General features: G+C 42.7%; 1 protein-coding gene across 1 annotated transcript in view; it reads left to right on the forward strand.

Moving 5' to 3' along the window:
• Positions 1-2136: 2136 nt before the first annotated feature.
• Positions 2137-13133, forward strand: part of OCEL1 (occludin/ELL domain containing 1) — an 841384-nt gene continuing 830387 nt past the window's right edge. Inside the window, 2 exon segments of the mRNA XM_044054752.1 lie at positions 2137-2782; positions 2785-3389. Of these exon segments, the coding sequence (XP_043910687.1) occupies positions 2587-2782; positions 2785-3389 (801 nt within the window). The 5' untranslated portion in view covers positions 2137-2586.

Below are 13133 nucleotides of genomic sequence, written 5' to 3' on the forward strand. Positions count from 1 at the left end.
TTGGGGCTTCCTGAGGCTCTGGGTCTCCATGGTTAGAGAGGACGTGTGATGCAGAAGCAGACATGGGCACTTTTGCGGAGGAGGAGGGCAGACCCGAGGTAGAGGATGTCCTAGGAGACATGACTCTCCTCATGGCATCGAAAGCACCCCTGCTCCAATGTGAAGGAGCCGACGGATCAGAGGAAACCATCGACACCCCTGGCACCAGAACAGTGGGCTCCGAGCCCGAGGTAGGAGCCAAGCTCATCCAAGCCGAGGCCCCAAAAGGCAAGGTCGGAACCGACAAATCGGTTTGACTGTCCTCCCTGGACCTGACCAGAGAGTGTCGGTTCCTAGAGTCCTCGATAGTCACTGAAGACATCAGAGTACACAGAGCCAAAGACACTGGAGCAGGCATCGGCTCCGAGGGTTCCAGTAACATCAGGTCTGCCTCCTCTGGCTTCAAAGGACTAGTATGGCTTGGAGGAGGAATTGTAATAGTCGGTGCAATGGTCTTCGGCTCCGAAGTCATTTGAGTCGAAGCCGATAACATTTTGGCTAATGCTGGTGTTGACAACAGTTTCTGTACCACACAAGCCATGTCCAGATCAGACAGACTGATAGATGATCGAGACGACCGTACCGAAGGTGGTACCGACTGAAGAATAGGACTCTTTGGTGTTTGGAGACGGGTTCCAAGACTGGTGACTGGCTCCGAAAGTAAAAAACTGTCGGCTCCAAGGGCAGTGGAGCCAAAGTTGATGACTTCTTTGATTTTTTTGAGTCCGATGTCTTGGAAGACTTTGAAGACCTGCTGGAGCCATCCTGGTCACTCAAAGCTTCCTGAAATTAAGGCTTCAACAAGCCTCTATCGATCAGTTTCCTCTTCCTTTCCTGCAGAACCCTAGAGGAAAAGGAATGACAAATGGCACAACTGTCTTGTAAATGCAGAGCCCCTAGACAATAAACACAGTTAACGTGGCTGTCTGTAACTGACATTTTCTGACCACACTTAGGGTAGTTTTTGAACCCAGACTTGGGGTGCTTATCTTGGTCAGCCATAGTAAAGTTAGAAATTATTTACTGCTACTACACCAAACACTACAACAGTAAATTTTCACAGAATGGAAAAACAGCAGGTAAGCCTTAAAAAAGCAGGCTAAACCACACACACACACACACACACACACACACACACACACACACACACACACACACACACACACACACACACACACACACTCACACACAATACACACAAGCAGACTGTCAAAAAAGAGAACTGCTGAGAAACAACAACCTTATCTAAATAAGAGTGTTCACTGTAAATTTAAACAGTAGTAACAGACTAAGCCTTATCTAAAAAAATACAGAAGGCTAGACAGATCAAGAATCTAATTACTACAACTATCTAAACAAATGTGACAAAGGTCACTAAATATCACAGCAAGCTGAAAAAAAAAGTGAAGTAATAAGCTTATCTATATGGACTAAGGTTTTCTGTACTGAGCCTTAAATAAACCTGAAGGCTAGACAGACCATACCTTAAATAACTACAAGTAACTAGGCCTAAAGAGGCCAACTACAAATATATGAAAAAACAGTAAATGGGAAGGGAAAACAGACTGAAAGCTATAAGAGCTTTATAAACAATCCTAACTAACTACACTAACTATCAAAAAACTTTTATAAGAAATTTAATGAAAAATTTTTCTTATCTGGCCCGAGCTAATTCAGAGCCTCCGATCAGTTGCAGCAGCAAACTAGATCTGAGGTAATTCACAGGTGCATCATGGGATAGGGACTTGGCCTCGAGCTATTTGAAGATCTTGAGCTTTGCAGTTGGCCGTATTAGAGCCGAGGAATTGGCTCCGAACCCATCAGTAAAAAATGAACCGCGAGATTGAACAACTTCACATATAAAATTTCACTACTATTTTACCTGAAATAAATTATGCAGACACAGTATGGCTTTTCCTCTAACCACAGATCCCAGGATTCCATAAAGTTCACTTAATACTTGGGCTGTAGCACTAGGAAATTCAAAAAGCATGTTGTATTCTTCAAACTTTGCAATTTAACTCGGCAGCAATTATATGATTATTTTCCTCACAGGTTTACCCAGGTTTTAATTTTTGGAGAAAGACATTCTGCTACAAATCAGTTATGTGGACAGCACATATATCACAAAGACACAAAAAAGAATTAAATGTTGTATGGTGACTTTTGTGTTTGCAAAATTCGACACCACTAAAATATAATCTTTGAAGGGACATCATCAATACAATGTAGGTCAACAAATGAGAGTCTGCTGAACAGAAGGCAAATTGCAAAAATACACAAAGGAATCAGCCAACACCTGAGGAAGGAATCTGTAAACACTATTATTGACTAATACAACTTCCATCTGTTTGCCTGAGATATCCAACGAAGGACCTTTTCTGATACACTCTGAATCCTCCAAAGGACACTTACTGTCCAATGCTAAGGTTAGCCATCTGACACTAAAAAACAATTCCTTCCAATATCCCGTAAGAATATATTCCAATGATGGACAAAAAACACTGAAGTACATCCTAGTGTTCATTACAGCTCCAAAGACAGAGGATGCTCCTAACTTTAAGTCTTACACTGGACCAGAAATGGAGATGCCAAGGATACAAAGATGAAATGGAAGAAAACTTGAAGTTAAGTAATAATGCCAAGGAACAGCTATGGACAGACACCTTCTCCGAAAGGAATAAAGAGATTCCGCTCATTAAAAACATTTACAACTCGTTAGAATGCAGCAGTCAGAAAGTAAAAACTATGAAGAAAAAGTGAAAACCTATCACATGAAGTACTCTTACATGAAATCATGGCCTGGACTACTCAAGATGTTGTGTGGAATGGAGCTTATTTTTGGAGCTATGGTTGTTGCTTGTGTATATGCTAACATTGAGAAGGACAATATGTGGTATAATCTTTTTGGATATCAGATGCCAGGCAACCTTTATGGAAATATCTATTACAGTGGACCAATGACTTCTTTTGTGCTGGTAGTAGCAGGCTTGTCATGGATTGTCACCGTGATTTTGCTAGTCCTAGGCCTGTCTATGTATTATAGAATTATTCTATTAGACTCTCAGTGGTGGCCTGTCACAGAAATTATAATCAATGTCCTAATGTTCCTCTTGTACATGGCTGCTAGCATAGTGTACATCAATGACATTAAACGTGGGGGCCTGTGCTATTCTTTGTTTGCCCAAAACCAAATGTTTGCCCCATTCTGCAAGACTGAAAGTGGGCAGATAGGAGCCATTGCCTTCCTGTTTGTAAATGTGTTCATGTATATAGCCAGTGTGATTGTATCTCTGAAGATGTGGAGGCATGAAGAAGCTCGGAAGGCAAAGGAAGTACTGCAAATTAAGGTATGTATGTTTGTAACATTACTGCATAACTGTTCATGAATATTTTGGAGCTCTGATGTCATTAAGTATCCCAAATCATATATTTTAATATGCATTTTATTTTGTTTTATGCATTAACCATGGAAGTTCACAAGAGACAAGGCTCCCTTTTGCAGAAGCACTGTCTGGATAAATGACTTCCTCTGACTCACACAGTTTGCAAGAGGAAGTGAAGGGAATCAAATCTAAAACTATAGGATGAAGCTTGTTAGCACTTCATAGCAGGAACCCTCTGAACTAAACTCTTTTTATTCCTAAGCATAGATTTCTGAAATTATTTTTTTAGTTACAGAAAAAAGAAGTTATGTCTTACCATAATGTTCCATCTGTGTTGTCGATCTTCACTTATCCTTGACTGTGGGTTCAGTCCCGAACCTTGGAACCGACTCAGATGTTATTCCAGCTCGTGCCTTCCAAAAACTCTCGAGCTAAGCTCCACCCATAATGTTCCTCACAAGATTACCTCAGATCGAGCTTGCAAATAGAGACAGACAAGAAATAACAGATCAGAGGCCATATCTGTATCTCTATAATGAAAGCCAATCTTTGGAGAGCTCCGAACCACCAAGAGGCCTAAAGGTAGGGGGAAGGAGGTTGGGAATGTCAAGGATAAGCAATGATTGACAACACAGATGGAATGTTGTTGTAAGACATAACTTTTTTATCTGATGATGTCAATCTTCACTTAATCCTTGACTGTGAGACAGAGTCCCTAGCTACCTGAACCTTGGGAGGTCTTATGGAAGAATATTCCTGAGCACCATCGAGCCAAATGATGCAGGTCGCCACTGCACAAATATCATCTAAGGAAGCTCTGGCATGAAAAACTGCAGAAACTGCTGTTGCTCTAGTTGAGTGAGCATTTACAGGTCCTGGCAAATGCATTCCATTTTTGTTATAAATAAAGGTGATACAGTCCCTAAATCATTTAGCATGAGTAACTTTAAAAACTGGTCTTCCCAAAGTAACTGTAGAAAAGTAAACAAACAGCTGATCGGATTTTCTAAATTCCTTAGTTCTGTGAAAATAGAAATGTAATTGTCTGTGCACATCTACCAGGTGCAGACAATACTCCCCTTTATTCGAGAAGTTGGGGAAAAAAGACTGGGAGTTGTATAGTCTGATTAATATTTGTCTTGCACACAACCTTTGGTATGAAGGAAGGATTTGTTCACAGGGAGAGCCTGTCCTTATGAAAGATTAAGATAGGGAGGTTTGCAGGATAAGGCCTGTATTTCAAAAATCCTCCTAGCAGAAGTAATAGCTATCAAGAATAAAGTTTTCCAGGATAAAAACTTCAAATCACAACTTGCAGAAGGTTCAAAGGGAGAATAAATAAGAGATTGAAGCATCAGATTCAAATCCCAAGGTGCAGAGTGTTCTTTATATGGAGGTCTGAGCATTAGGGTTCCTTTTAAAAAGGCTTTGCAAAGTTTATGGGACATAAGGGATGAACCGTTTTAAAACAATATGAAAATTAGAGATTGCAGCAAGATGCACTCGAATAGTAGGGGCAGATGCTCCTGCTTCAAAGAGTAAAGTTAAGAGTTCCCTAACTTTATCAATAGGTGTAGAGTGTGGGTCATGATTAGAGTCTGATGACCATTTAGTAAGCATTAGCCAGTTCTAAGGTACAATTTTCTTGTTGAAGGCTTGTGGTAGGGTAAAATGATGAGTTGAACCAGGGAGGCGAGAGAAGAATGCCTGGCAATCATGGCAACTGGAGAAGCCACATAGTGAGCTTGAGATGCTGAAGATTCAGATGAACCAGTCCCTCTGGGTGGGACAGTAAGTCTGGAGCTGGGTCCAGTATCCAAGGTTTCCGAAGTAGATGAGGCCAAAGGAAGGGAAACCAGACCTGTCGAGACCAGAGTGGGGTGATGAGAATGATTCTGTTCTTTGACCTTTTGGCTTTCTTTAGAAAATGGGATATTAGAGGAATTGGAGGAAAGGCCTACAATAGACTAGGGGGCCAATGGTAAAGCAGAGTATCTCTTGGTGACTCCTCTAGAGGGGGGATTAGGGCAAAGTAACTGCTGCACTTGTTCAGGGGGGATGCAAAGAGATTGCAGCAAGGTTGGCCCCAGTGGCGGAAAAGCTTGTCTGCCACCAGTGGGCTGAGAGACCACTCATGAAGCATGAGGATAGTCCTGCTCAATTTCTCTGCAATCACACTGGAACTCCATGGAATGTGCATTGCTAGTAGAAAGGGCCCAGAAGAAATTGCCCATTGCCATACTCTGACAGCCCCGCAATAAAGAGGGTAAGACCTGGTTCCCCCTTTTTTGTTGATGTAACAGACTACTGACATATTGTCTGTTTGTATTGCAATTGTTCCCAAGGAAAAGTTGCTTGAAATGCCTGTAATGCTAAGAGCACCGCCCTAATCTCTAGAACATTGATATGCAGACTGGTCTCCCGTTGGGACCATGTGCCTTGGACTGTCTTTCCAAGATAATAACCCCCCCAACCCCACCCCATCTGGGATGCGTCCGTGGTCACTATGGCTTGGGGTTGATGGGGAACAAATGGGAGACCCAACAAGATTTCATTGTAGTGAAGCCACCAAATCAGATCTTCCTTGCAACGGTTGGTGATCATGATCAAATAGGACATTGGTTGATTTGGTAAGGACCATTGAGATGCCAGGAGCCATTGAAGAAGTTGCATGTGATATCTCGCTAGGGGAAATAGAGTGATAGAGGCCGCCATTGACAGTAGAGTTTGTCGGAGGAGTCTTGCTGGTGCCTTCTTGCAGCAAATGATCTGTCTGACTTGCAGTCTTATCCTTTGAAGTCTTTCTATGGGAAGAGATGCAATGCCTGTGATTGTGTCAAGCATCGTTCCAATGAATTCTGACCGTTGAGATGGTTCTAAATGGGATTTTTCATACTTTATACAGATACTCAAGTCAGAGCAAAGGAGAAGAGTATAGTCTCGAACCTCTATGAGTAAATGCATGGTTGGAGCGGTAAGGAGCCAGTCGTTTAGATACAGAAACACCTGGAATCCTAGCAGCCTGAGATGAGCTGCTACCACTGCCATGCATTTGGTGAGCAGTCTGGGGGCTGTGGTGAGAGCAAAGGGCAGTGCCCTGAACTGATAGTGACTGTCTCCCAGCCGGAAGCGTAGAAATCTTCTGGACCGCTTGTCCATCCTTATATGGTAATACACATCCTGAAGATTTATTAGCACATCCAATCGTCTTTTTCCAAGAAAGGAAGTATAGACTGAACCATAACCATTTGAAATTTGGTTTGTTGAACTGATTTGTTCAGCAGACTGAGATCCAAGATTGGTCTCCAGTCCCCTGTCTTCTTTGGCACTAAAAAGAATCATGAGTAAATTCCAGATCCTATCTGGTCTGGGGGGACTGCTTGGATGACTCTTTTGTCGAGCAGTTTTTGAATTTCTACAACTGCTGCATTCCTGTTACTGGGAGGATTGCCTGGGATCCTGATCAATCTCTTTGGTTGTTCTGAAAAGGGTATTTTGTATCCTCTGGTTATAATCTTCTGCATCCAACTGCGCATTGTTATTCTTAGCCAGGCCAACTGGTTCAGGGATAATCGCCCCCGACTACCTCCAGAGGTAGGCAATCGGGCCTCCTTTCAGGAATGCTGACAGGAGTTCCCAGTGAAAAAATTCCTGGAACCCTGATTCTGCAAGCCACATCTGCCGCTTCCATGGCATCTTCCATTGTTACTTCCCCCTCTGCCCTGGGGGAAGTCATTGCTGAGTGAGTCCTGAAAAGGCCCTTGGGACTTCTTGAACCATAGCCTCCCACTCCTCTGGTTCCCGGAATAAGGCTGTTGAGTGTTGGAGTGGAAAACCATACACCCATGGCAGAAGTAGTCTTCCCATCTTTCTCAAATCTGGCCAGAGTTTCTTTAAATTTGGGACAAACAGGGATGTTCCGTCAAACCGAGCATTGATGAAAGAATACTTAAATGGCTCCGCAAACTCACATAAGCGTATCCAGGCATGTCTTCTGATGGCTACACCAGAACCCACTGCTCTTGTCATCCCTTTGGCAGCATGTGCAATTAGCCTCGTGGACGAATTGGAAATAGGTTCTAGGGTAGCAAGCTGAGAAGCCACTTTGTCTTGAACTTCTTCAGCTACTGGCCCTGACAGAGTATCTGATAGCTCTTTAATCAGATCTCTTTGAATTCTTGTAAAATGTGCCATGTAATTCAAGGACCTGAGAGCGAAGGTTGATGAAGCATAAAGGTGCTTCCCAAATCTATCCATTGTCCTAGATTCTTTAGTAGTAGAATGGATAGTAGGACTTTTGTCGGCAATTTCCTTCTTGATGGCTGCTGCTACCACCATAGCGCCTACAGGAATTCCCTTGGTCCAGTGTTGGTGATCCTGAGGGGCTGAAAGGATACGGTCTGGTCTCTTTGGAATTGGCTATATAGTGTCAGGTAACTTCCAGGCCCACTGAGCTATCAATTTAATGTGATTGTCAGCAAGTGGAGAAATCCAAGAGGTAGAGGGCTGGGCATGAAAAGCCTGTAGGTATACCGATTTTTCTGAGGAAGGCTGGAGGAAAGTCCAGCCAACCCTCTGCTTTAGGATCTCTAGGATGTCCCTGAATTAGACAACTTCAGGGGTGACTTAGGGGAACCTTCCCCTTCATTGAAATGGGCATCTTCTGTGAAAGACTTTTCAGGGGAGTCCAAGTGCTTCCTCTTGCACTTTCTCTTTGAAGGTGCCTCTTCAGTGGGGTGATCCAGAGAGGTATCTGAAGAGGACATAACCACTGTGGTTTGATCCCGAGTCTGTTGTGCCCTCTGTTCCAGGGAAGAAATTGGGGGAAGCTCTAGTCGAGGAGTAGGGCAAGAAGTTTGGTCCAACAAGGATGGCATAGACTGATTGCCCACAATGAACAAGGAAGGCCCTCTCCATAGCCTGGAAGGCAGGCCCCCCTCATACAGGGATGGGAGCCTGGAACCAAAACAGACTCCTTCGGAACTATGGTCCCACCCCACACAAAGGTGGTTGCCTCTAAAGCCAAAGGAAGAGTTGAGCTTACATCTGCAGAAGCACCAAGAGGTATGAATGGCTCCAAAAATATCGGAGTTGAAACCTGCCTCCTGGAACTGGCAATGAAGCTCTAACCCCAGGAGGTCTCCGGATCTGACAAACCCAAAGAACTCAGGGTAGCTATCAGTGCCAGAGAAGGAGCTCTGACTGGTAGTGAAACATTCGAAGCCAGGAAGGTCAGTACCAGGGGCTCCAAAGGCTCATCTGGAGTCGAAGGAGAAATAAAACCAGGAGTGGAAATAGGCAAGGTTCTAGAGCCAATATTGCTAGGAACCATAGAAGGAGGTAATCCCCTCGCTACAAGGATCTGATTCACCAATCTCATGATATCAGATTCTATTAGACTCTTGGCAGATCAGACAGAAGAAACCAAAGGGGATATGGGTGGATGTTTCCCCATGATGGGATTAGAAACACAATCCAAAAAGTGGTCCACTGAAGGTGAATATCTGGTGCATGGTAGTTCCTTGAAGGAAAACTCCTTCAGTTCCAGTAGTTGGTCGGCATTGAAGGGGAAGAGTTTGAAAATGAAATCAGCACCGATGTAGTCTGTGCAGAAACTGGTACCGATGGCACCGAAGTTTGAGTCATTTGACTCACCAGTTCCAAGGAAACTCTGGGAACCATGGGAGCCTTGGCTATTTTAATCAGTGGTTCCAAAGAAAGTATCAAAACTGACTAGCTTCTTTTTTTAAGCTTTTCCAACCTGCTTGAAGAGGATGAGGAGAAAGGTGAACTGACATTGGTTTTGGAGCCAGATAAGACCTTGTCAGAGTCAGATTGAAGCAGTCCCTTAAGAATAAGCTTATTTTTATAGTCGACTAGTCCCCTATGGGTAAAATTGTGATAAATGGCACAGTCTTCCTGTAGATGTATCACCCCCAAATAGTAGACACAAAGAGTGTGTCCGTCGGAGTTAGAAAGATTCCTATCACACTTCTGGCATCTTTTGAAGCCAGAAGTCCCTTTAAGTGGTCTGTCTGCCAGTAGAGAAAAGTCATGCACGCGCGCGTGCATGTGCGGACACACACACACACACACACACACACACACACACACACACACACACACACGGCTGAAAGAGCATAGAAAGGTTTTTTTTTTTTGGGGATCAAACTAAGGACAGAAAGGTCATATCAACAACAGTATTTAAGAAGTACCAGTAAATGTAAAGGAAAGAGTACCAGTTATGATACGTTAGGAACTACTGAAATGGTAAAATAAGGAGAAAGGTCACATGTACACAGGAAAAACTACACAATAGAGTTTAGGAGGAGCAGGTAGTTGAATAAAGGAAAGGTAATACTGTTTTATGAAGAAAAATATGAGAAACTTACAGTTTTTAGTGTAATTAGCTGTCACTCGAGAGCTCAGAGGAGAGAATGCGTCTGGCACTATGAAGTGGCAAATGAGATCTGAGGTAATACTTACCATAATGACAGATATGGCTGATCCTGGTCTGTATACTGTAGTACTTGGACTGGTCACCACAAGCACCTGCTCTCTGCAACTTTTAATAGTCTCCCTCATGCTTGAGTTCCAACATTCTTTTTATAATGCACTGGTGAGCTTTGTCTCCAGATTGAGTTAGGCCATTGTAATAAACTAAAAACAGAACTAAAATCCCTGATTAAAATGTATGCAATCAGAAATTAGCTAGGCTCCAATGTCTGCAACTATGCACACTAAGTCAAGGAATGCCTTTCCTGAAAGGGATAATCTCTCAAACTCCTTCTGTTCTCCTGATCAATAAACTGGTGACAATTTTTTTGGGAGAAAGTGGTAGGTATATAACAGTATGGAAAAAGATCAAGCAGACCTTTTGTAACTACAAAGTTCCACTTCATACACTGTAATACTTGGACTGAGTCATCAAAAGAATAGCAGGGGTCATCTCATGATAAAATACCCATACAATGGTGGAACAAAATGAGGTTCTTGATCTGGAAATTATATCCAGTTTATAGTGTTTAACAAATGTAGGCAATGAATTCAACGTTGCTGCTGCTATTCACTGCTTTCCAATGACAAATTGTTGAAAAAGGATGATGATGTCACTGTAGATCTTGTGGAAGAGATTTTTGGTTTGGTTTGTAACATTTTTGGGCTGGATGTATAGCTGAAAGAAATACAGTCAGGTAGCCACTTGGACAATGTTACCTTTTTCATATTCTTTTGCATACTATTGGACACAAGTAGCTGCTGATCTTGCCTTATGTGTCTGGTATGATCTTAGTCAAAGTAAAGGCTGTCTACGGACATTCAAGTCATGTAGCTGGTATTCCTCTCTGTTTGAATACTTCAGGATGAAAGCTGGAAGTTTTATTGTTTGGCTTAAATCAAGGTCTGACTCTGCTTTGGACATAAAGGATGAATTAGCTCTAAGCACCATTTTATCTTTGTGGAAAACAATGTAGAGGGCTTGGAGAAATAAGCATGAAGTTCAGAACTCTCATCTTAAGCTACAGCAACAAAGAATGTTTTTTCAGGAAATAAATTTGAGGCCTGCTTTTGCTAATGGCTCAAAGGTGGCTGAAATCATTTTTTTGTAAAACAAAACTCAGGTCCCATGGATTTGCAGGATCTTTGTATTGCAGTCTGGACAAAAATACCCCTCACATACTCACTAACAGGCCAGAAATTAATGGTAATCCAAAATAGCACCAAGTGTGCCTACACTGTACAAAAGCTAGAATCCTTATTGAATATCTTTGCTAAGAATAGGAGGACCATGGAAACTGGTGCCGTGAAGAGTTACAGTCCTCGATGCATTGTCAATGAGGCAAACTTGCGCTACTTGTTTTTAAATATTTCCCTAGTCGAATGTTTCTGAGATGTTATTAGTAAATGGACCACCCTTGGAGGGTAAAATCGGTCCATGGTCATCCCTGGAAGTGGAAAAAAACATGTTAACTTGAGGGACTGGATGACTAGGTAAGACTATCCAGATGGGTAAGACACAGCAGTCTTTGGTGAAGTTTCAGTAGGAGCAATTTCCTTATACAGGTGGGCCCCAGTAACAGGAACCGAACCTATCAGTAACAAAATGGGGATATGAAAATGACTTTGGCTTTGCACAGCTTACCTTTCTGCTATGAGAATGACTTTGGCTTTGTGCAGCTTACCTTTCTGAATGAATTTCATTATGAGAGTCAATGGAAGGAACATACAGAGGAAACCCGAAGATCAAGGATGACTAAAGTTTCTCTGGTGGTCTGAGCTTGTGGAGGGACCATATCAGGGGATTAGGAAAAAAATGCTGCTGCACTTGTTGCTGGAGAGTGAGGCAAAGAGACTGCAGCAAGACTTCCCCACTGGAAGGAAAAGCATACTCACTGTAAGCATGTTTACAGACCACTCAAAGAAGACATCTGTTCAGGTCCTCCACCAAAGAACATGTTTGATCCTGGATATGCATTGCAACTAGAAAGAGTTGATGACCTACCGCCAAACACTTACTACTTCCCCACAGCGGTTATAGGATTTGGTCCCCCTTGTTTGATGACATACCACACCACATCACAGCCATACTGTCAGAGTGGCTATCACAACCTGGGGAACATGATCCTGAAGCAGTGTTAGGAGAACTGCATTCACTTTCCAAATTCTGATGTGCAGCTAGACTTCTCATTCTGCCCATGTTCCCTGGATCATCTCCTCCAGACAATGTCCCCCACCCATAAACACATTCCCGGTAACCATAACAATTGGGATGCAAGAAGAAACAGTGTCCTGACAGTAGATTATGTGGTTGAAGCCATCACTGCTGATGCTTGAGTCAAGCTGTGAACATTCATTTTTTTTTTTTTAACCATTGGGTCATACAGCTGTGACCACTGTAACCTTAATTTCCACTTGAGAACTCTCATGGGATACCTGGTAAGGGGGTACCATGTATATGGTTGCTGCAATTAATCCTTGGGTTTGTAATACTAAGACTGGTGTAGGAATATCTTGAAGCAAAATTCTAACCATTTCTTGTATTGGAGGTGGGGTGTCCGTCCGATCACTTTCTAATAAATGTCAGTGTCTGAGTTGGCTGAAACTGTGGCTTTTGTAGGTTGACTGACATTCATTGAGATAGGTATAACCAGAGCAAATGTTCCATTGTTTTGGTGAGACACTCACTTTAAGCAGTGGCTATGAGGCAGTTATACATATAAGGGAAGATCTTGATCCCCAGTAGCCTGAGGTAAGCCAATACTTCCATCATGCACTTGGTAAACTTCCTGGGACTGTGCTGAGTCTAAAGGGTAAGATTCTGAACTGACAGTAATTGGCTCACACTCAGAAGAAGAGAAATTTCCTGGATAATCTTGCTATTGTTATGTAAAATTAAGCACCCTGAAGATGCAAAGAGCACATCCAGTCTCCTTCCTGAAGGCATGAAAGGATGGACTGCACTGTCACCATCCAGAATGTCATTTTGTAAATATACTGGTTCAGGGAAATTGAGATCCAGTATAAGCCTGAGGCCCTTTCTCTTTTTCAGTACCAAAAACAACTGTGAGTAAAATCCAGATCCTCTTTGATCTGGTGGGCCTTCTTGGATTGTTTTGAAGGAGGTTGGTGACTTGAATTGCTCCCTCCTTTTGTTGGTCTGGAATATCTGAGAGAAGAAGAGATGGTGGTGGTGGCGCTTTTGTAAAGGGA

Source organism: Protopterus annectens, chromosome 13.part0 (genome assembly GCF_019279795.1).
Source record: "Protopterus annectens isolate FY-2018-M chromosome 13.part0, PAN1.0, whole genome shotgun sequence".
NCBI classification, from domain to species: domain Eukaryota; kingdom Metazoa; phylum Chordata; order Ceratodontiformes; family Protopteridae; genus Protopterus; species Protopterus annectens.